General features: G+C 42.1%; 1 protein-coding gene across 4 annotated transcripts in view; it reads left to right on the top strand.

Annotated features, from left to right (window-relative positions):
* klhl4 (kelch-like family member 4) overlaps positions 1-26,450 on the top strand; it is a 72,666-nt gene that overhangs the window by 13,501 nt on the left and 32,715 nt on the right. For all 4 annotated transcript variants that reach the window (XM_065015144.1, XM_065015141.1, XM_065015142.1 and 1 more), the window contains one exon: positions 15,520-15,663. In XM_065015144.1, coding sequence (XP_064871216.1) covers positions 15,521-15,663 — 143 coding nt within the window. In that variant the 5' untranslated portion in view covers position 15,520. The remainder of the gene's footprint in view (positions 1-15,519; positions 15,664-26,450) is intronic.

Genomic DNA, 26,450 nt, shown 5'->3' on the forward strand with positions numbered 1-26,450 from the left:
GTCTTTACCGAGAACTTCTGGAGACACCATTTCTTTACCGAGAACTTCTGGGGACTCCATATCTTTACCGAGGACTTCTGGGAACCACATGTCTTTACCGAGAACTTCTGGAGACACCATTTCTTTACCGAGAACTTCTGGAGACACCATCTCTTTACCGAGAAGTTCTGGGGACCCCATCTCTTTACAGAGAACTTCTGGGGACACCATCTCTTTACCAATAACTTCTGGGGACCCCATTTCTTTACCGAGAACCACTGGGGACCCCACCCCTTCACAAATCTAATGACACAACCTTAAAATCTGTGAATTAAAATGTTTAGATCAACAAATAATGTATTTAATGTTCATCTCACTTATCAAATGTACCATGTATTGTCCCATAAAATATTCTGTACACTACCGCCCCATCCCCCCAACATGCAACAATTTCAAACATTTTACTGAGTTACAGTTAAAATAAGGAAATCTGTCAATTGATATAAATGCATTAGGATCTAATCTACTGATTTCACTTGACTGGGAATACAGATATGCTTCTGTTGGACACATATACCTTTAAAAAACTGTCAGTATCTGGTGTGACCACCATTTGCCTCATGCAGCATGACACATCTTTGCATAGAGTTGATCAGGCTGTTGATTGTGGCCTGTGGAATGTTGCCCCACTCCTCTTCAATGGCTGTGCCAAGTTGCTGGATATTGACGGGAACTGGTACACAGTGACATACACGTCGACCCAGAGCATCCCAAACATACTCAATGTCTGGTGGGTATGCAGGCCATGGAAGAACTTTGACATTTTCAGCTTCCAGGAATTGTGTACAGCTCCTTGCATTATCATACTGAAACATGAGGTGATGACGGCGGATGAATGGCATGACAATGGTTCTCAGGATCTCTTCATGGTATCTCTGTGCATTCTAATTGCCATCAATGAAATACAATAGTGTTTTTGTCCGTAGCTTATGCCTGCCCATACCATAACCCCACCGCCACCATGGGGCACTCTGTTCACAAGGTTGACATCAGCAAACCACTTGCTCACATGATGCCATACACGTGGTCTGCGGTTGTGAGGTTGGTTGGATGTACTGCCAAATTCTCTAAAACAACGTTTAAGGTGGCATATGATAGAGAAATGAACATTCAATTCTTTGGCAACATTCTCAGACATTCCTGCAGTCAGCAATCTGCAGTCAGCAAATTTAATAGAATGTTACCAATATTAATAGTGTTACCAATATCTATAGAATGTAACCAGTATTAGTAGAATGTTACCAATATTAATAGAATGTTACCAATATTAATAGAATGTTACCAATATTAATAGAATATTACCACTATTAATAGTGTTATCAATATCAATAGAATGTTACCAATATCAATAGAATGTAACCAATATTAATAGAATGTTACCAATATTAATAGAATGTTACCAATATTAATAGAATGTTAATAATATTAATGGTGTTACCAATGTTTATAGAATGTTACCAATATTAATAGAATGTTACCAATATTAATAGAATGTAACCACTATTAATATAATGTTAATAATATTAATGGTGTTACCAATGTTTATAGAATGTTACCAATATTAATAGAATGTTACCAATATAAATAGTGTTACCAATATAAATAGAATGTTACCAATATTAATAGAATGTTACCAATATTAATAGAATGTTACCAATATTTATAGAACGTTACCAATATTAATAGAATGTTACCAATATTGATAGTCTTACCAATATTCATAGAATGTTACCAATATTAATAGAATGTTACCAATATTAATAGAATGTTACCAATATTTATAGAATGTTACCAATATTAATAGAATGTTACCAATATTGATAGAATGTTACCAATATTAATATAATGTTACCAATATTTATATAATGTTACCAATATTAATAGAATGTTACCAATATTAATAGAATGTTACCAATATTAATAGAATGTTACCAATATTTATAGAATGTTACCAATATTAATAGAATGTTACCAATATTTATAGAATGTTACCAATATTAATAGAATGTTACCAATATTTATAGAATGTTACCAATATTAATAGAATGTTACCAATATTTATAGAATGTTACCAATATTTATAGAATGTTACCAATATTAATAGAATGTTACCAATATTAATAGAATGTTACCAATATTGATAGTCTTACCAATATTCATATAATGTTACCAATATTAATAGAATGTTACCAATATTAATAGAATGTTACCAATATTAATAGAATGTTACCAATATTAATAGAATGTTACCAATACTAATAAAACGTTAACAATATTAATAGTGTTACCAATATTAATAGAATGTTACCCATACTAATAAAATGTTAACAATATTAAGTGTTACCAATATTTATAGAATGTTACCAATATTAATAGAGTTTAACCAAAATTAATAGAATGTTACCAAATATTTATTTTTATTTTTTTATTTCACCTTTATTTAACCAGGTAGGCTAGTTGAGAACAAGTTCTCATTTGCAACTGCGACCTGGCCAAGATAAAGCATAGCAGTGTGAACAGACAACACAGAGTTACACATGGAGTAAACAATTAACAAGTCAATAACACAGTTATTGTTACCAATATTAATAGAAAGCTACCAATATTAATATAATGTTACCCATATTAATAGAATGTTTCCAATATTAATAGAATGTTACCAATATTGCTAGTGTTACCAATTTAAAAGTGTTACCAATATTAATAAAGTGTAACTAATATTAATAGAATATTACAAATATTAATAGAAAGCTACCAATATTAATAGAACGTTACCAATATTAATAGAATGTTACCAATATTAATACAATGTTACCAATATTAATAGAAAGCTACCAATATTAATAGAATGTTACCAATATTAATAGAATGTTACCAATATTAATACAATGTTACCAATATTAATAGAAAGCTACCAATATTAATAGAATGTTACCAATATTAATAGAATGTTACCAATATTAATAGAAAGCTACCAATATTAATAGAATGTTACCAATATTAATAGAATGTTACCAATATTAATAGAATGTTACCAATATTAATAAAATGTTACCAATATTAATAGAATGTTACCAATATTAATAGAATGTTACCAATATTAATAAAATGTTACCAATATTAATAGAATGTTACCAATATTAATAAAATGTTACCAATATTAATAGAAAGCTACCAATATTACAATAATGTTACCAATATTAGTAAAGTGTTACCAATATTATTATAATTTTACAAGTATTAATAGAATGTTACCATTATTAATAGTGACACCAATATCAATAGTGTTGCCTTAATTAATAGAATGTTACCAATATTAACAGTGCTACCAATATTAATATAATGTTACCAAAATGAATAGAGAGTTAACAATACCAATAGAGGTTTACCAATATTAATAAAATGTTACCAATATTAATAGAGTGTTTCCAACATTACTAGACTGTTACCAGTATTAGTAGAATGTTACCAATATGAACTTGTTTGGGATAGGGGGCAGCATTTTCACTTTTGGATGAATTGCGTGCCCAGAGTGAACTGCCTCCTACTCAGTCCCAGATGCGAATATATGCATATTATTATTAGTTCTGGATAGAAAACACTCTGAAGTTTCTAAAACTGTTTAAATGATGTCTGTGAGTATAACAGAATTCATATGGCAGGCAAAAACCTGAGACAAAATCCAAACAGGAAGTGGGAAATCTGAGGTTTGATAGAATGTTACCAATATTAATATAATGTTACCAATATTAATATAATGTTACCAATTTTGATATTGTTACCAATATTAATAGAATGTTACCAATATTAATAGAATGTTACCAATATTAATAGAAAGCTACCAATATTAATATAATGTTACCCATATTAATAGAATGTTACCAATATTAATAGTGACACCAATATCAATAGAGTGTTACCTAAATTAATAGAATGTTACCAATATTAATAGTGCTACCAATATTAATATAATGTTACCAAAATGAATAGAATGTTACCAAAATGAATAGAATGTTACCAATATTAATAGAATGTTACCAATATTAATAGAATGTTACCAATATTAATAGTGTTACCAATATAAATAGAATGTTACCAATATTAATAGAATGTTACCAATATTAATAGAATGTTACCAATATTAATAGTGTTACCAATATAAATAGAATGTTACCAATATTAATAGAATGTTACCAATATTAATAGTGTTACCAATATAAATAGAATGTTACCAATATTAATAGAATGTTACCAATATAAATAGTGCTACCAATAGTAATAGAATGTTACCAATATTAATATAATGTTACCAAAATGAATAGAATGTTACCAATATTATTACGAAATGTTATTTTATTTGTCACAGTGAAACTCTTACTTACAAGCCCTTAAACAAAAACGCAGTTTAAAGAAAAATAATTAGAAAAGTTAGAGATAAGAAAAACAAATCATTCAAGAGCAGTAAATAACAATAGAGGGGCTATGAGATGGCGCTGGAGAAGAAGGCAGACATTTTACATGCCCCCAGCCGATTATGTTTTTTTCGTTTATTTGCGATGTTTGTAACTCATTTTTTAAAACTTATTTTGTACATAATGTTGCCGCTACCGTCTCTTATGACCGAAAATAACTTCTAGACATCAGGACTGCGATTACTCACGATAGACTAGCAGAATATTTTTTTTCCTTTCACGACTCTGACGAGCCCGATGGTAAGGACATACTGCTTCCTCTGGAACAGCCCCCGATCCCCGTGATCTGAGTGAAGAGGAAGGCGGAGAAAGAGGGGCCGAAGGGAAGGCTGCCTTCTGAGAATTCGTAGGCGATCGAATAATCTCCCACTTCCTTCCACTTGTCACGTTCCGACCTTTATTTTCCTTTGTTTTGTCTTTATTTAGTGTGGTCAGGGCGTGAGTTGGAGTGGGTAGTGTATGTTTTGTGTTTCTATGTTTAGGTTTCTGTTTCGGCCTAGTATGGTTCTCAATCAGAGGCAGGTGTCGTTAGTTGTCTCTGATTGAGAATCATACTTAGGTAGCCTGGGTTTCACTGTTGTTACGATGTACCGGCAGGATAGAACAGCGGCATCTGGTAAAACAAGGGGCGGCGGGCTATGTATTTTTGTAAATAACAGCTGGTGCACGATATCTAAGGAAGTCTCGAGCTATTGCTCGCCTGAGGTAGAGTATCTCATGATAAGCTGTAGACCACACTACCTACCGAGAGAGTTTTCATCTGTATTCTTTGTAGCTGTTTACATACCACCACAGTCAGAGGCTGGCACTAAGACAGCATTGAATGAGCTGTATTCCGCAATAAGCAAACAAAAAAACACTCACCCAGAGGGGGCGCTCCTAGTAGCCGGGGGCTTTAATGCAGGGAAACATAAATCCGTACAGTGACCGTGCGTACATGCCCCAACCAGAAGCCATGGATTACAGGCAGCATCCGCACTGAGCTAAAGGCTAGAGCTGCCGCTTTCAAGGAGCGGGACTCTAAACCGGAAACTATTTAAGAAATCTCGCTATGCCCTCCGATGAACAGGCAAAGGACAGGACTAAGATAGAGGACTAAGATCGAATCATACTACACCGGCTCTGAAGCTCGTCACAGGTGGCAGGGCTTGCAAACCATTACAGATTACAAAGTGAGGCACAGCTGAGAGGTGCCCAGTGACACGAGCTTATCAGACAAGATAAACTACTTCTATGCTCGCTTCGAGTCAAATAACACTGAAACATGCATGAGAGCACCAGCTGTTCTGGAAAACTGTGTGATCACTCTGTCTGCAGCCGATGTGAGTTAGACCTTTAAACAGGTCAACATTCACAGGAACGCAGGGCCAATCGGATTACCAGGACGTGTGCTCCAGGCATGGACTGACCAACTGGCAAGTGTCTTCACTGACATTTTCAACCTCTCCCTGTCCGAGTCTGTAATACCAACATGTTTTAAGCAGACCATCATAGTGCCTGTGCCCAAGAACACTACGCTAACCTGCCTAAATGACTACCGACCCATAGCACTCATGTCTGTAGCCATGAAGTGCTTTGAAAGGTTGGTCATGGCTCACATCAACACCATCATCCCAGAAACCCTAGACACACTCTAATTTGCATACCGCTCAAACAGATCCACAGATTGTGCAATCTCTATTGCACTCCACAGTGCCCTTTCCCACCTGGACAAAAGGAACACCTACAGTATGTGAGGATGCTGTTCATTGACTACAGCTCAGCGTTCAACACCATAGTGCCCTCAAAGCTCATCACTAAGCTAAGGACACTGGGACTTAACACCTCCCTCTGCAACTGGATCCTGGACTTTCTGACAGGCCTCCCCCGGATGGTAAGGGTAGGTAACAACACATCCCCCACACTGATTCTCAACACAGGGGCCTCTCAGGGGTGTGTGTGTAGTCCCCTCTTGTACTCCCTGTTCACTCATGACTGCATGGCCAGGCACGACTCCAACACCATCATTAAATTTGCCGATGACACAACAGTGGTCGGCCTGATCACCGACAACGTTGAGACAGCATATAATGAGGAGGTCAGACACCTGGCCGTGTGGTGCCAGGACAACAATCTCTCCCTCAATGTGATCAAGACAAACAAGATGACTGTGGACTACAGGAAAAGGAGGACCGTGCACGCCCCCATTCTTTTCGACAGGGCTGCAGTGGAGCAGGTTGAAAGCTTGTCCACGTCACCAACAAACTAACATGGTCCAAGCAAACCAAGACAATCGTGAAGAGGGCACGACGAAACCTATTCCCCCTCAGGAGACTGAAAAGATTTGGCATGGGTCCTCAGATCCTCAAAAGGTAAAAAAATATATAAACCCACCCTCAACCAATATATATCACTGCACCATCGGAGAGCTCCTATATGCTCATCACTGACATCCAAACGACCTCTCATTGCTGCCAAACAAGCAACGTTTCAACCTGCTTTCTCTGAAATATACAACATAACCCCAAATAAATAGAACCCCTGACCTCTTCTTACAAAACACTAACAGAAGTTTGAGTCAGCAGCTTTAACCATGAGTAAATGATATCTCAATTCCCAGTTGTTTTTCATGATGGCTTATAGGCTCTCAGTTGGTGGTTGACACCCAATCTGATGTAAAGATCCCATAATGCTTGTGGAATACCTGAGCAGTAGTAGGATGTATAGCCTAATAACAAATGTATTTCTTACAAAAACTTCAAGATACAAAGAAATCAAACAACCACTTTTACAATTACAATTAAAATGTTGTTTTGTTTCTATTCTTTAAATGTGTTGCTATTGACCTAGCCAAACAGGTAACTGTATGAGCGTTCTTATTATTGCAAACATTGTGTGGATCTTGATGTTCCTTAAAACCGCCATCAGCAAACTAGGGGAAGTGGTTTGCTAACACATGCACATTTTCCACTTAAATGTACATTTCCACTTTCCTGAAGTCCCCCAGGCCTCGGCAGAGTAATCATATAGGTCATATATGTATGTGGAATGCCAAATCTCACTAAGGAATTGAATGTAGTTTTCCTTACCACTGCAAATACTATATTTCTACATTTAATATGTTTTCAGCAGCACATCTAGCATATTTTATACACATATGACATATCAGCAAATGCTTGGAACACTCACACACTGCTGTAAATGTGAACGATTGAGTCAGCAAATGAAACCACTAATTCTAAAGGGCGGCAGGTAACCTAGCGATTAAGAGTGTTAGGCCAGTAACCGAAAGTTCTCTAGTTTTTGACTAAAATCTGTTGATGTGCCCTTGTGCAAGACTCTTAACACTAATTGCTCCTGTATAAGTCTCTCTGGATAAGTGACTGCTGAATTGCTAAAGTGTAAGAAAAAGGGAAAAAACGTCAGATTGATACCTTTTCATTTAAACCAACTCAAGGTTTCCTCCTCCCCTGACATATTATTCAATATTGAAAAAAAAATGAATCAATATCTCACCGGCTATAGCCTTCATTATCTATCAAGGCTTGGTAGACATTATTAAGCTGACAAGAAAACACAGTTACAACACTACTTTACTGATATAATTTACAACACATGGTGTTGTCCCAAATAGCACCCTATTTCATATATAGTGCACTACTATTGACCAGGGAATAGGGTGCCATTTGGGACTCACACAGGGGGGTCGTAATAGAGGGGAGGGGAGGGAGAGATATATTGGGGGCAATAACCATTCTCCATTACTTGCCGTAGCAATTTTCCTCCATGTGCTCTCAAACACAAAGAGACCTTTGGTTGTTCTCTCAACCAGATACCTCTGGTAGATACAGACATGAAGATGCCATACTGCTAAAGAAGCTGGCTAGCCTTTAGGCCACACGGATATACTCATATTATAGGATATCTGTAACAACAAATGAAACAGCAGACATAAACCATTAGAAATCTGACTGTCAGTATGGTGAGGGTGGTGGGGGACAGAATTATCTGCAGCTCAGGCTTGGTAGTCTCTTGTTTGACTGCTGGGATGAAGTGATATCACTGAATGAATGAATGAATGAATGAATATGACTCTCTCTGCTCAACACATTTGAATGCTAGCATGGCAGATTTACCATAAAGGAAGCAGAGACATAACATTATCTAATGGACTACTCTATGTGGACGAATTGGAATGCCATGTGGGTCTTAGTCTGAGTAGTTTCTTTACCAACCTAATGCAGAGAGAGAGATGGGGGGGGAAGTGGGCTAGCTGCTGTAATCCTGATCACACTTATAGTTATAATAGGATTTATAAACCATGACCTTTAAATATTGCTTTGGAATGAGTAGGAGACGTGCAAATATCCAATCAGGTCCTCTGTTGGCTGTTGGTGCTTGAAACGTTGCAACCCGACAGGACGGCCCGTTTCAAAATGTACACATGCATGACTGTAAATTGCTTTGGATAAAAGTGTCTGCTTAATGGATTATATTATAGATTATTATTACATAAGATATTCTAAAATATAGCGTAGGCCTACTAGATATTCAATAGAAGAAAGGAGAAAGGGGGGAGATACCTAGTCAGTTTTTCAACTGAAATGTGTCTTCCACATTTAACCTCTTCAATGCAGCAACCTTCTGGTTACTGGCCCTACGCTCTAACCGCTAGGCTACCTGACACCCTAAAGAACCTTCTGGTTACTGGCCCTACGCTCTAACCGCTAGGCTACCTGACACCCTAAAGAACCTTCTGATTACTGGCCCTACGCTCTAACCGCTAGGCTACCTGACACCCTAAAGAACCTTCTGGTTACTGGCCCTACGCTCTAACCGCTAGGCTACCTGACACCCTAAAGAACCTTCTGGTTACTGGCCCTACGCTCTAACCGCTAGGCTACCTGACACCCTAAAGAACCTTCTGGTTACTGGCCCTACGCTCTAACCGCTAGGCTACCTGACACCCTAAAGAACCTTCTGGTTACTGGCCCTACGCTCTAACCGCTAGGCTACCTGACACCCTAAAGAACCTTCTGGTTACTGGCCCTACGCTCTAACCGCTAGGCTACCTGACACCCTAAAGAACGACTTTTAATATAGTTGATATTTGATTAAGTACCCCTTTTTCAGACTCATTTTGAATTTACTTAATGGTGGATAATGGTGTGATATAGGTCCCGAAAACAGTTTAATGGTGCTGCTGTTACAGATTGGCGTACTGGTAGCTATTTTGTTGAATCTATCATATTAGAGCAATATATTTACATTGTTGAATATATCAGATTAAGGCACAATTAATTTCTGTGTTGTAAACTATTATATTAAGGCAGTATTGCTGTGTTGTAATCGATCAGATTAAGGCAGTATTGCTGTGTTGTAATCGATCAGATTAAGGCAGTATTGCTGTGTTGTAATCGATCAGATTAAGGCAGTATTGCTGTGTTGTAATCGATCAGATTAAGGCAGTATTGCTGTGTTGTAATCAATCAGATTAAGGCAGTATTGCTGTGTTGTAATCGATCAGATTAAGGCAGTATTGCTGTGTTGTATCAGATTAAGGCAGTATTGCTGTGTTGTAGATTTAAGGCAGTATTGCTGTGTTGTAATCGATCAGATTAAGGCAGTATTGCTGTTGTAATCGATCATTAAGCTGCTGTGTTGTAATCAATCAGATTAAGGCAGTATTGCTGTGTTGTAATCGATCAGATTAAGGCAGTATTGCTGTGTTGTAATCGATCAGATTAAGGCAGTATGGCTGTGTTGTAATCGATCAGATTAAGGCAGTATTGCTGTGTTGTAATCGATCAGATTAAGGCAGTATTGCTGTTGTAATCGATCAGATTAAGGCAGTATTGCTGTGTTGTAATCGATCAGATTAAGGCAGTATTGCTGTGTTGTAATCGATCAGATTAAGGCAGTATTGCTGTGTTGTAATCTACCAGATTAAGGCAGTATTGCTGTGTTGTAATCGATCAGATTAAGGCAGTATTGCTGTGTTGTAATCGATCAGATTAAGGCAGTATTGCTGTGTTGTAATCTATCAGATTAAGGCAGTATTGCTGTGTTGTAATCTATCAGATTAAGGCAGTATTGCTGTGTTGTAATCGATCAGATTAAGGCAGTATTGCTGTGTTGTAATCGATCAGATCAGTAGTTATTTCTGCTTAATAAATCAAGCTCCACAGTGTTCAGTGTGGAGGGTGTGGGAGGAGGAAGTTGCTGTATCTGTGACCCTACAGCTAGTAAACAGAGAACTGTAGAATAGCAATACAATGGCTAAACCCCAATTGGCACTCTATTCCCTAGATTGTGCACTGTGCATATATCCCCATTAGGGATGAACATATTCTGGAAGGAAACTGAGATTTTGCTTGCAGTGTTAGGTGCTTGACGTTCTTATGATATTCAACTGCGATGAATGTCTTAAAATCGGTTATTCACGACCCGTGCTATTCACTACAATGCTGGACTTCAAACAACATCTTGACACTTCCTTCAAGGGTTACGAGGAGTAACGAGTATCGCTGCTTTAGTTCTGCAGTACTTACCTCGTACTTACTGTACCTCTGACATAGTAACTCACTGTTCCTCTGACATATTAACTTACTGTACCTCTGACATAGTAACTTACTGTACCTCTGACATATTAACTTACTGTACCTCTGACATATTAATTTACTGTACCTCTGACATAGTAACTTACTGTACCTCTGACATATTAACTTACTGTTCCTCTGACATAGTAACTTACTGTACCTCTGACATATTAACTTACTGTACCTCTGACATAGTAACTTACTGTACCTCTGACATAGTAACTTACTGTACCTCTGACATAGTAAATCACTGTACCTCTGACATAGTAACTTGCTGTACCTCTGACATAGTAACTTACTGTACCTCTGACATAGTAACTTACTGTACCTCTGACATGTTAACTTACTGTACCTCTGACATAGTAATTTACTGTACCTCTGACATAGTAAATCACTGTACCTCTGACATAGTAACTTACTGTCTCTCTGACATGTTAATTTACTGTACCTCAAAAAACCTAACAGCGTTCCTTTGAGCCCGTACAGAGGTGATACATCTCAGTTTTACAGTCCCAGTCCTTATTCAGTCTAGTTTTGTGTTGCCAAGCAAGGCTATGTCCCAAATGGTCCCCTATGGGCCCGGGTCAAAAGTAGTTCAATATATAGGGAATAGGGGGCTATTTGGTATGAGCGCAAGACTCCCTGAGTCAGACAGGGCAATAAATTACAGATTCATTTATCATAAAGCTCCCCAATAAAGGTTTGTACAATAGGCTGTGGTCCACAGCCTCGTATATATGAAATATTTTCTGAAAAGTCGAAAGCCACAAGTTGTCCTGTATGTGTGGATTCTGTTTCTATGGTGGTGTAGACTGATAAGATACCCGTCATAGATGTTGACATTTCTGTACATTCTCCCATGTAACAGTGTGATCCAAAAAACTTTGAAAACTATGAATCTCCTCAAAGAAACAAATTTTAGAATCAGTTAATTCTCTCTGACAGTTGCGACTGATTATTTTAGTGTAACAAATGACTTAAATGTCAGCAAGTGGATTTGCCCCCCCCGTGAAGGACACCAAAGTAACTGGCCTGAATTATTTGCCACAAGTCTGAAGGATTATTTATACTCTGTAAAACAGCATGTAATCTTCCGGTCTTTGGGGAGCGGGGCTCAGAATACAGCTTTAACACAATACTGTGAACGGGAAGCCAGCTCACTTGCTTAGTCCATGTCTATAAAAAAAAACACGTTTTGTTTGGAAGGCGAGGCGGGAGTTGCCTAGATTTGTAAGCAGCCTGTCCCGTTGGAGTTAGCGCTCAGTTTATTTATCCACTTAGGTACGCAGTTTAGTTGTTACACTTTTAATTCGGCTCAGACTGGTGGAGAAAGATGGTGGTTTAGTCTATAAAATGATGTTTGCCTGCCGCATAGCAAGTTGTGTTTTATCGTATCACTATGATGACTGTGTTACTTCGATTGTGATACAAAATACCTTTTAGGTCTGCTAGGTACGCACTCATTGTACCTAGCAGTAACGAGTATCATTGCTTTAGTTCTGCAGTACTTACCTATAAGTAGTACTTACCTCGTACCTACTGTACCTCTGAGATATTAACTTACTGTACCTCTGACATGTTAACTTACTGTACCTCTGACATGTTAACTTACTGTACCTCTGACATAGTAACTTACTGTACCTCTGACATAGTAACTTACTGTACCTCTGACATAGTAACTTACTATACCTCTGACATAGTAACTTACTGTACCTCAGACATATTAACTTACTGTACCTCTGACATGTTAACTTACTGTACCTCTGACATAGTAACTTACTGTACCTCTGACATATTAACTTACTGTACCTCTGACATAGTAACTTACTGTACCTCTGACATATTAACTTACTGTACCTCTTCAATAGTAACTTACTGTACCTCTGACATAGTAACTTACTGTACCTCTGACATAGTAACTTACTGTACCTCAGACATATTAACTTACTGTACCTCTGACATGTTAACTTACTGTACCTCTGACATAGTAACTTACTGTACCTCTGACATATTAACTTACTGTACCTCTGACATAGTAACTTACTGTACCTCTGACATATTAACTTACTGTACCTCTTCAATAGTAACTTACTGTACCTCTGACATAGTAACTTACTGTACCTCTGACATAGTAACTTACTGTACCTCAGACATATTAACTTACTGTACCTCTGACATGTTAACTTACTGTACCTCTGACATAGTAACTTACTGTACCTCTGACATAGTAACTTACTATACCTCTGACATAGTAACTTACTGTTCCTCTGACATAGTAACTTACTGTACCTCTGACATAGTAACTTACTGTTCCTCTGACATAGTAACTTACTGTACCTCTGACATAGTAACTTACTGTACCTCTGACATAGTAACTTACTGTACCTCAGACATATTAACTTACTGTACCTCTGACATGTTAACTTACTGTACCTCTGACATGTTAACTTACTGTACCTCTGACATAGTAACTTACTGTACCTCTGACATAGTAACTTACTGTTCCTCTGACATAGTAACTTACTGTACCTCTGACATAGTAACTTATTGTACCTCTGACATATTAACTTACTGTACCTCTGACATATTAACTTACTGTTCCTCTGACATAGTAACTTACTGTACCTCTGACATATTAACTTACTGTACCTCTTCAATAGTAGCTTACTGTACCTCTGACATATTAACTTACTGTTCCTCTGACATAGTAACTTACTGTACCTCTGACATATTAACTTACTGTACCTCTTCAATAGTAACTTACTGTACCTCTGACATAGTAACTTACTATACCTCTGACATAGTAACTTACTGTACCTCAGACATATTAACTTACTGTACCTCTGACATGTTAACTTACTGTACCTCTGACATAGTAACTTACTGTACCTCTGACATAGTAACTTACTGTACCTCTGACATATTAACTTACTGTTCCTCTGACATAGTAACTTACTGTACCTCTGACATATTAACTTACTGTTCCTCTGACATAGTAACTTACTGTACCTCTGACATATTAACTTACTGTACCTCTTCAATAGTAACTTACTGTACCTCTGACATATTAACGTACTGTACCTCTGACATAGTAACTTACTGTACCTCTGACATAGTAACTTACTGTACCTCTGACATAGTAACTTACTGTTCCTCTGACATAGTAACTTACTGTACCTCTGACATAGTAACTTATTGTACCTCTGACATAGTAACTTACTGTACCTCTGACATAGTAACTTACTGTACCTCTGACATAGTAACTTACTGTACCTCAGACATATTAACTTACTGTACCTCTGACATGTTAACTTACTGTACCTCTGACATGTTAACTTACTGTACCTCTGACATAGTAACTTACTGTACCTCTGACATAGTAACTTACTGTTCCTCTGACATAGTAACTTACTGTACCTCTGACATAGTAACTTATTGTACCTCTGACATATTAACTTACTGTACCTCTGACATATTAACTTACTGTTCCTCTGACATAGTAACTTACTGTACCTCTGACATATTAACTTACTGTACCTCTTCAATAGTAGCTTACTGTACCTCTGACATATTAACTTACTGTTCCTCTGACATAGTAACTTACTGTACCTCTGACATATTAACTTACTGTACCTCTTCAATAGTAACTTACTGTACCTCTGACATAGTAACTTACTATACCTCTGACATAGTAACTTACTGTACCTCTGACATGTTAACTTACTGTACCTCTGACATAGTAACTTACTGTACCTCTGACATAGTAACTTACTGTACCTCTGACATATTAACTTACTGTTCCTCTGACATAGTAACTTACTGTACCTCTGACATATTAACTTACTGTTCCTCTGACATAGTAACTTACTGTACCTCTGACATATTAACTTACTGTACCTCTTCAATAGTAACTTACTGTACCTCTGACATATTAACGTACTGTACCTCTGACATGTTAACTTACTGTACCTCTGACATATTAACTTAGTGAAAGATGCCGGTTTAGCCTATAAAATGATGTTTGCCTGCCGCACAGCAAGTTGGGTTTTGTCATATCACTATGCTGACTGTGTTACTTTGATTGTGATATACTCTTAGAAAGGGGGGTTGGAATACATTGCATTCCACTTCAAATAATATGTTCTATTCACAGTCCCATGTCTGGTCTCAAAAATATTGATATTAGTAGCATTATATGGTCATGTAACTTCTTCCCTGTAGGGCTATAGCCATTATTATTTACATATACCCTTTTTCTCCTCCTCCTCCTCCTCCTCCTCCACCTCCTCCCTCCACCTCCTCCTCCTCCACCTCCTCCTCCATTTCCTCCCCTCCACCTCCACCTCCACCTCCTCCCCCTCCTCCACCTCCTCCCCCTCCACCTCCTCCTCCTTCTCCTCTTCCTCTTCCTCTTCCTCTTCCTCCTCTAGGATGAGCTCCAACGGCTCGGATGAGTTCTTCCAGGCTACAAACCATGCGGAAGAGACCTTTCGCAAGATGGAGACCTATCTTCAGCACAAGCAGATGTGTGATGTTGTCTTGATAGCAGGAGATCATAAGATCCCGGCTCACAGGTCAGTGCCTGCTGCTCTTCTTAAATTTAATTTCACCTGCCCACTGGGTTAGAGCTCTCCTGGAAACACTTCAGGATCAATATGTCTGTGTCCCAAGTGACACCCTATTCCCTATAAAGTGCACTACTTTTGACCACGGCCCATAGGGCTTTAGTTAAAAGTAGAACACAATATAGGTAACCAATATTATTAAGATAGCCACATGTAAGAGTCCTTTCACTGACCACCATCTCAGACAACACAAGACATTGCTCAACTGTACAGTAATTAGTACTATCTAATTAACAAGGGGTGCTCTTATTTCAGAAGGGTCTGCGTCAGATAGCAATTTGAGGACCCAGAAATGACTGTTTACTGAGTGGGTGTGATTTTTTAAAAAAGCACAAAAAAACGACAACCCATAGACATTGATAAAACATGTTTGCATGGCTTCAAACAGGGCAATCGAAAATATAAATCATTTACATGACAGTTAGTACAACCTGAATATATCATGCATGTACAAAAGTTGTTCTGTAGAGGACAGACCATAATATCCTCTGTATTCATATTAAACACATCTCAAAGAAAACTAATTTCCTTGTGCTAGCAGCTTTTAATAATTACTCCCCATTTCAGTTTTTTACATCAGCAGAACTGTGAAGCAAACCAGACGGAGACAGAAACACGATTAGAACTCTTAGAAGTCTTTTATCTGTTGGTAGTAATTGTAAATGTTGTTTATGAGATTCTATTTACTTTCATTTCTATTTTTTTCATGCGCTGGTTCAACAAATTGGATGTCGTTATGCAGAACACAAGTGGAAGCTGTTAGGGGCAGATAGAGAATCCATGAGGTGTGTCCCAACATCACTGAAACACCCAGCCAGCCAGCCAGTTAGTCAGTTAATCTACCTGTAAATCACTGAGTTGTGTCCCAACATCACTGAAACACCCAGCCAGCCAGCCAGTCAGTCAATCTACCTGTAAATCACCGAGGTGTGTCCCAACATCACTGAAACACCCAGCCAGCCAGCCAGCCAGTCAGTCAATCTACCTGTAAATCACTGAGGTGTGTCCCAACATCACTGAAACACCCAGCCAGCCAGTCAGTTAATCTACCTGTAAATCACTGAGGTGTGTCCCAACATCACTGAAACACCCAGCCAGCCAGCCAGCCAGTCAGTCAATCTACCTGTAAATCACTGAGGTGTGTCCCAACATCACTGAAACACCCAGCCAGCCAGCCAGTCAGTCAATCTACCTGTAAATCACTGAGGTGTGTCCCAACATCACTGAAACACCCAGCCAGACAGCCAGTCAGTCAATCTACCTGTAAATCACTGAGGTGTGTCCCAACATCACTGAAACACCCAGCCAGCCAGCCAGTTAGTCAGTTAATCTACCTGTAAATCACTGAGGTGTGTCCCAACATCACTGAAACACCCAGCCAGCCAGCCAGTCAGTCAATCTACCTGTAAATCACCGAGGTGTGTCCCAACATCACTGAAACACCCAGCCAGCCAGCCAGTCAGTCAATCTACCTGTAAATCACTGAGGTGTGTCCCAACATCACTGAAACACCCAGCCAGCCAGTCAGTTAATCTACCTGTAAATCACTGAGGTGTGTCCCAACATCACTGAAACACCCAGCCAGCCAGCCAGTCAGTCAATCTACCTGTAAATCACTGAGGTGTGTCCCAACATCACTGAAACACCCAGCCAGCCAGCCAGTCAGTCAATCTACCTGTAAATCACTGAGGTGTGTCCAAACATCACTGAAACACCCAGCCAGACAGCCAGTCAGTCAATCTACCTGTAAATCACTGAGGTGTGTCCCAACATCACTGAAACACCCAGCCAGCCAGTCAGTCAATCTACTTGTAAATCACTGAGGTGTGTCCCAACATCACTGAAACACCCAGCCAGCCAGCCAGTTAGTCAGTTAATCTACCTGTAAATCACTGAGGTGTGTCCCAACATCACTGAAACACCCAGCCAGCCAGCCAGCCAGCCAGTCAGTCAATCTACCTGTAAATCACCGAGGTGTGTCCCAACATCACTGAAACACCCAGCCAGCCAGCCAGTCAGTCAATCTACCTGTACATCACTGAGGTGTGTCCCAACATCACTGAAACACCCAGCCAGACAGCCAGTCAGTCAATCTACATGTAAATCACTGAGGTGTGTCCCAACATCACTGAAACACCCAGCCAACCAGCCAGTCAGTCAATCTACCTGTAAATCACTGAGGTGTGTCCCAACATCACTGAAACACCCAGCCAGCCAGCCAGTCAGTCAATCTACCTGTAAATCACTGAGGTGTGTCCCAACATCACTGAAACACCCAGCCAGACAGCCAGTCAGTCAATCTACATGTAAATCACTGAGGTGTGTCCCAACATCACTGAAACACCCAGCCAACCAGCCAGTCAGTCAATCTACCTGTAAATCACTGAGGTGTGTCCCAACATCACTGAAACACCCAGCCAGCCAGCCAGTCAGTCAATCTACCTGTAAATCACTGAGGTGTGTCCCAACATCACTGAAACACCCAGCCAGCCAGCCAGTCAGTCAATCTACCTGTAAATCACTGAGGTGTGTCCCAACATCACTGAAACACCCAGCCAGCCAGCCAGTTAGTCAGTTAATCTACCTGTAAATCACTGAGGTGTGTCCCAACATCACTGAAACACCCAGCCAGCCAGTCAATCTACCTGTAAATCACTGAGGTGTGTCCCAACATCACTGAAACACCCAGCCAACCAGCCAGTCAGTCAATATACCTGTAAATCACTGAGGTGTGTCCCAACATCACTGAAACACCCAGCCAGCCAGCCAGTCAGTCAATCTACCTGTAAATCACTGAGGTGTGTCCCAACATCACTGAAACACCCAGCCAGCCAGCCAGCCAGTCAGTCAATCTACCTGTAAATCACTGAGGTGTGTCCCAACATCACTGAAACACCCAGCCAGCCAGCCAGTCAGTCAATCTACCTGTAAATCACTGAGGTGTGTCCCAACATCACTGAAACACCCAGCCAGACAGCCAGTCAGTCAATCTACATGTAAATCACTGAGGTGTGTCCCAACATCACTGAAACACCCAGCCAGCCAGCCAGCCAGTCAGTCAATCTACCTGTAAATCACTGAGGTGTGTCCCAACATCACTGAAACACCCAGCCAGCCAGTCAGTTAATCTACCTGTAAATCACTGAGGTGTGTCCCAACATCACTGAAACACCCAGCCAGCCAGCCAGCCAGTCAATCTAGTCAATCTACCTGTAAATCACTGAGGTGTGTCCCAACATCACTGAAACACCCAGCCAGCCAGCCAGTCAGTCAATCTACCTGTAAATCACTGAGGTGTGTCCCAACATCACTGAAACACCCAGCCAGACAGCCAGTCAGTCAATCTACCTGTAAATCACTGAGGTGTGTCCCAACATCACTGAAACACCCAGCCAGCCAGCCAGTCAGTCAATCTACCTGTAAATCACTGAGGTGTGTCCCAACATCACTGAAACACCCAGCCAGCCAGCCAGTCAGTCAATCTACCTGTAAATCACCGAGGTGTGTCCCAACATCACTGAAACACCCAGCCAGCCAGCCAGTCAGTCAATCTACCTGTAAATCACTGAGGTGTGTCCCAACATCACTGAAACACCCAGCCAGCCAGTCAGTTAATCTACCTGTAAATCACTGAGGTGTGTCCCAACATCACTGAAACACCCAGCCAGCCAGCCAGCCAGTCAGTCAATCTACCTGTAAATCACTGAGGTGTGTCCCAACATCACTGAAACACCCAGCCAGCCAGCCAGTCAGTCAATCTACCTGTAAATCACTGAGGTGTGTCCAAACATCACTGAAACACCCAGCCAGACAGCCAGTCAGTCAATCTACCTGTAAATCACTGAGGTGTGTCCCAACATCACTGAAACACCCAGCCAGCCAGTCAGTCAATCTACTTGTAAATCACTGAGGTGTGTCCCAACATCACTGAAACACCCAGCCAGCCAGCCAGTTAGTCAGTTAATCTACCTGTAAATCACTGAGGTGTGTCCCAACATCACTGAAACACCCAGCCAGCCAGCCAGCCAGTCAGTCAATCTACCTGTAAATCACCGAGGTGTGTCCCAACATCACTGAAACACCCAGCCAGCCAGCCAGTCAGTCAATCTACCTGTAAATCACTGAGGTGTGTCCCAACATCACTGAAACACCCAGCCAGACAGCCAGTCAGTCAATCTACCTGTAAATCACTGAGGTGTGTCCCAACATCACTGAAACACCCAGCCAGCCAGCCAGTTAGTCAGTTAATCTACCTGTAAATCATTGAGGTGTGTCCCAACATCACTGAAGTACCCAGCTGAAACACCCAGCCAGCCAGCCAGTCAGTCAATCTACCTGTAAATCACTGAGGTGTGTCCCAACATCACTGAAACACCCAGCCAGCCAGCCAGTCAGTCAATCTACCTGTAAATCACTGAGGTGTGTCCCAACATCACTGAAACACCCAGCCAGCCAGCCAGTCAGTTAATCTACCTGTAAATCACTGAGGTGTGTCCCAACATCACTGAAACACCCAGCCAGCCAGCCAGCCAGTCAGTCAATCTACCTGTAAATCACTGAGGTGTGTCCCAACATCACTGAAACACCCAGCCAGCCAGCCAGTCAGTCAATCTACCTGTAAATCACTGAGGTGTGTCCCAAACATCACTGAAACACCCAGCCAGCCAGCCAGTCAGTCAATCTACCTGTAAATCACTGAGGTGTGTCCCAACATCACTGAAACACCCAGCCAGCCAGTCAGTCAATCTACCTGTAAATCACTGAGGTGTGTCCCAACATCACTGAAACACCCAGCCAGCCAGCCAGTTAGTCAGTCAATCTACCTGTAAATCACTGAGGTGTGTCCCAACATCACTGAAACACCCAGCCAGCCAGCCAGTCAGTCAGTCAATCTACCTGTAAATCACTGAGGTGTGTCCCAACATCACTGAAACACCCAGCCAGCCAGCCAGTCAGTCAATCTACCTGTACATCACTGAGGTGTGTCCCAACATCACTGAAACACCCAGCCAGACAGCCAGTCAGTCAATCTACATGTAAATCACTGAGGTGTGTCCCAACATCACTGAAACACCCAGCCAACCAGCCAGCCAGTCAATCTCAATCCTGTAAATCACTGAGGTGTGTCCCAACATCACTGAAACACCCAGCCAGCCAGCCAGTCAGTCAATCTACCTGTAAATCACTGAGGTGTGTCCCAACATCACTGAAACACCCAGCCAGACAGCCAGTCAGTCAATCTACATGTAAATCACTGAGGTGTGTCCCAACATCACTGAAACACCCAGCCAACCAGCCAGTCAGTCCCAATCTACCTGTAAATCACTGAGGTGTGTCCCAACATCACTGAAACACCCAGCCAGCCAGCCAGTCAGTCAATCTACCTGTAAATCACTGAGGTGTGTCCCAACATCACTGAAACACCCAGCCAGCCAGCCAGTCAGTCAATCTACCTGTAAATCACTGAGGTGTGTCCCAACATCACTGAAACACCCAGCCAGCCAGCCAGTTAGTCAGTTAATCTACCTGTAAATCACTGAGGTGTGTCCCAACATCACTGAAACACCCAGCCAGCCAGTCAATCTACCTGTAAATCACTGAGGTGTGTCCCAACATCACTGAAACACCCAGCCAACCAGCCAGTCAGTCAATATACCTGTAAATCACTGAGGTGTGTCCCAACATCACTGAAACACCCAGCCAGCCAGCCAGTCAGTCAATCTACCTGTAAATCACTGAGGTGTGTCCCAACATCACTGAAACACCCAGCCAGCCAGCCAGCCAGTCAGTCAATCTACCTGTAAATCACTGAGGTGTGTCCCAACATCACTGAAACACCCAGCCAGCCAGCCAGTCAGTCAATCTACCTGTAAATCACTGAGGTGTGTCCCAACATCACTGAAACACCCAGCCAGACAGCCAGTCAGTCAATCTACATGTAAATCACTGAGGTGTGTCCCAACATCACTGAAACACCCAGCCAGCCAGTCAGTCAATCTCACAATGTAAATCACTGAGGTGTGTCCCAACATCACTGAAACACCCAGCCAGCCAGCCAGTCAGTCAATCTACCTGTAAATCACTGAGGTGTGTCCCAACATCACTGAAACACCCAGCCAGACAGCCAGTCAGTCAATCTACCTGTAAATCACTGAGGTGTGTCCCAACATCACTGAAACACCCAGCCAGCCAGCCAGTTAGTCAGTCAATCTTACCTGTAAATCACTGAGGTGTGTCCCAACATCACTGAAACACCCAGCCAGCCAGCCAGCCAGTCAGTCAATATACCTGTAAATCACTGAGGTGTGTCCAAACATCACTGAAACACCCAGCCAGCCAGCCAGTCAGTCAATCTACCTGTAAATCACTGAGGTGTGTCCCAACATCACTGAAACACCCAGCCAACCAGCCAGTCAGTCAATCTACCTGTAAATCACTGAGGTGTGTCCCAACATCACTGAAACACCCAGCCAGACAGCCAGTCAGTCAATCTACCTGTAAATAACTGAGGTGTGTCCCAACATCACTGAAACACCCAGCCAGCCAGCCAGTCAGTCAATCTACCTGTAAATCACTGAGGTGTGTCCCAACATCACTGAAACACCCACCCAACCAGCCAGTCAGTCAATCTACCTGTAAATCACTGAGGTGTGTCCCAACATCACTGAAACACCCAGCCAGCCAGCCAGTTAGTCAGTCAATCTACCTGTAAATCACTGAGGTGTGTCCCAACATCACTGAAACACCCAGCCAGCCAGCCAGTCAGTCAGTCAATCTACCTGTAAATCACTGAGGTGTGTCCCAACATCACTGAAACACCCAGCCAGCCAGCCAGTCAGTCAATCTACCTGTAAATCACTGAGGTGTGTCCCAACATCACTGAAACACCCAGCCAGCCAGCCAGTCAGTCAATCTACCTGTAAATCACTGAGGTGTGTCCCAACATCACTGAAACACCCAGCCAGCCAGCCAGTCAGTCAATCTACCTTTAAATCACTGAGGTGTGTCCCAACATCACTGAAACACCCAGCCAGCCAGCCAGTCAGTCAGTCAATCTACCTGTAAATCACTGAGGTGTGTCCCAACATCACTGAAACACCCAGCCAGCCAGCCAGTCAGTCAATCTACCTGTAAATCACTGAGGTGTGTCCCAACATCACTGAAACACCCAGCCAGACAGCCAGTCAGTCAATCTACATGTAAATCACTGAGGTGTGTCCCAACATCACTGAAACACCCAGCCAGCCAGTCAGTCAATCTACTTGTAAATCACTGAGGTGTGTCCCAACATCACTGAAACACCCAGCCAGCCAGCCAGCCAGTCAGTCAATCTACCTGTAAATCACTGAGGTGTGTCCCAACATCACTGAAACACCCAGCCAGCCAGTCAGTCAATCTACTTGTAAATCACTGAGGTGTGTCCCAACATCACTGAAACACCCAGCCAGCCAGCCAGTCAGTCAATCTACCTGTAAATCACTGAGGTGTGTCCCAACATCACTGAAACACCCAGCCAGACAGCCAGTCAGTCAATCTACCTGTAAATCACTGAGGTGTGTCCCAACATCACTGAAACACCCAGCCAGCCAGCCAGTTAGTCAGTCAATTTACCTGTAAATCACTGAGGTGTGTCCCAACATCACTGAAACACCCAGCCAGCCAGCCAGCCAGTCAGTCAATATACCTGTAAATCACTGAGGTGTGTCCCAACATCACTGAAACACCCAGCCAACCAGCCAGTCAGTCAATCTACCTGTAAATCACTGAGGTGTGTCCCAACATCACTGAAACACCCAGCCAGACAGCCAGTCAGTCAATCTACCTGTAAATAACTGAGGTGTGTCCCAACATCACTGAAACACCCAGCCAGCCAGCCAGTCAGTCAATCTACCTGTAAATCACTGAGGTGTGTCCCAACATCACTGAAACACCCAGCCAGCCAGCCAGTTAGTCAGTCAATTTACCTGTAAATCACTGAGGTGTGTCCCAACATCACTGAAACACCCAGCCAGCCAGCCAGCCAGTCAGTCAATATACCTGTAAATCACTGAGGTGTGTCCAAACATCACTGAAACACCCAGCCAGCCAGCCAGTCAGTCAATCTACCTGTAAATCACTGAGGTGTGTCCCAACATCACTGAAACACCCAGCCAACCAGCCAGTCAGTCAATCTACCTGTAAATCACTGAGGTGTGTCCCAACATCACTGAAACACCCAGCCAGACAGCCAGTCAGTCAATCTACCTGTAAATAACTGAGGTGTGTCCCAACATCACTGAAACACCCAGCCAGCCAGCCAGTCAGTCAATCTACCTGTAAATCACTGAGGTGTGTCCCAACATCACTGAAACACCCAGCCAGCCAGCCAGTTAGTCAGTCAATCTACCTGTAAATCACTGAGGTGTGTCCCAACATCACTGAAACACCCAGCCAGCCAGTCAGTCAGTCAATCTACCTGTAAATCACTGAGGTGTGTCCCAACATCACTGAAACACCCAGCCAGCCAGCCAGTCAGTCAATCTACCTGTAAATCACTGAGGTGTGTCCCAACATCACTGAAACACCCAGCCAGCCAGCCAGTCAGTCAGTCAATCTACCTGTAAATCACTGAGGTGTGTCCCAACATCACTGAAACACCCAGCCAGCCAGCCAGTCAGTCAATCTACCTGTAAATCACTGAGGTGTGTCCCAACATCACTGAAACACCCAGCCAGACAGCCAGTCAGTCAATCTACATGTAAATCACTGAGGTGTGTCCCAACATCACTGAAACACCCAGCCAGACAGCCAGTCAGTCAATCTACATGTAAATCACTGAGGTGTGTCCCAACATCACTGAAACACCCAGCCAGCCAGCCAGCCAGTCAGTCAATCTACCTGTAAATCACTGAGGTGTGTCCCAACATCACTGAAACACCCAACCAGCCAGTCAGTCAATCTACTTGTAAATCACTGAGGTGTGTCCCAACATCACTGAAACACCCAGCCAGCCAGCCAGTCAGTCAATCTACCTGTAAATCACTGAGGTGTGTCCCAACATCACTGAAACACCCAGCCAGACAGCCAGTCAGTCAATCTACCTGTAAATCACTGAGGTGTGTCCCAACATCACTGAAACACCCAGCCAGCCAGCCAGTTAGTCAGTCAATTTACCTGTAAATCACTGAGGTGTGTCCCAACATCACTGAAACACCCAGCCAGCCAGTCAGTCAATCTACTTGTAAATCACTGAGGTGTGTCCCAACATCACTGAAACACCCAGCCAGCCAGCCAGCCAGTCAGTCAATCTACCTGTAAATCACTGAGGTGTGTCCCAACATCACTGAAACACCCAGCCAGCCAGTCAGTCAATCTACTTGTAAATCACTGAGGTGTGTCCCAACATCACTGAAACACCCAGCCAGCCAGCCAGTCAGTCAATCTACCTGTAAATCACTGAGGTGTGTCCCAACATCACTGAAACACCCAGCCAGACAGCCAGTCAGTCAATCTACCTGTAAATCACTGAGGTGTGTCCCAACATCACTGAAACACCCAGCCAGCCAGCCAGTTAGTCAGTCAATTTACCTGTAAATCACTGAGGTGTGTCCCAACATCACTGAAACACCCAGCCAGCCAGCCAGCCAGTCAGTCAATATACCTGTAAATCACTGAGGTGTGTCCAAACATCACTGAAACACCCAGCCAGCCAGCCAGTCAGTCAATCTACCTGTAAATCACTGAGGTGTGTCCCAACATCACTGAAACACCCAGCCAACCAGCCAGTCAGTCAATCTACCTGTAAATCACTGAGGTGTGTCCCAACATCACTGAAACACCCAGCCAGACAGCCAGTCAGTCAATCTACCTGTAAATAACTGAGGTGTGTCCCAACATCACTGAAACACCCAGCCAGCCAGCCAGTCAGTCAATCTACCTGTAAATCACTGAGGTGTGTCCCAACATCACTGAAACACCCACCCAACCAGCCAGTCAGTCAATCTACCTGTAAATCACTGAGGTGTGTCCCAACATCACTGAAACACCCAGCCAGCCAGCCAGTTAGTCAGTCAATCTACCTGTAAATCACTGAGGTGTGTCCCAACATCACTGAAACACCCAGCCAGCCAGCCAGTCAGTCAGTCAATCTACCTGTAAATCACTGAGGTGTGTCCCAACATCACTGAAACACCCAGCCAGCCAGCCAGTCAGTCAATCTACCTGTAAATCACTGAGGTGTGTCCCAACATCACTGAAACACCCAGCCAGCCAGCCAGTCAGTCAATCTACCTGTAAATCACTGAGGTGTGTCCCAACATCACTGAAACACCCAGCCAGCCAGCCAGTCAGTCAATCTACCTGTAAATCACTGAGGTGTGTCCCAACATCACTGAAACACCCAGCCAGCCAGCCAGTTAGTCAGTCAATCTACCTGTAAATCACTGAGGTGTGTCCCAACATCACTGAAACACCCAGCCAGCCAGCCAGTCAGTCAGTCAATCTACCTGTAAATCACTGAGGTGTGTCCCAACATCACTGAAACACCCAGCCAGCCAGCCAGTCAGTCAGTCAATCTACCTGTAAATCATTGAGGTGTGTCCCAACATCACTGAAACACCCAGCCAGCCAGCCAGTCAGTCAATCTACCTGTAAATCACTGAGGTGTGTCCCAACATCACTGAAACACCCAGCCAACCAGCCAGTCAGTCAATCTACCTGTAAATCACTGAGGTGTGTCCCTACATCACTGAAACACC

This window comes from Oncorhynchus nerka, unplaced genomic scaffold, assembly GCF_034236695.1.
Source record: "Oncorhynchus nerka isolate Pitt River unplaced genomic scaffold, Oner_Uvic_2.0 unplaced_scaffold_1659, whole genome shotgun sequence".
NCBI classification, from domain to species: Eukaryota; Metazoa; Chordata; class Actinopteri; order Salmoniformes; family Salmonidae; genus Oncorhynchus; species Oncorhynchus nerka.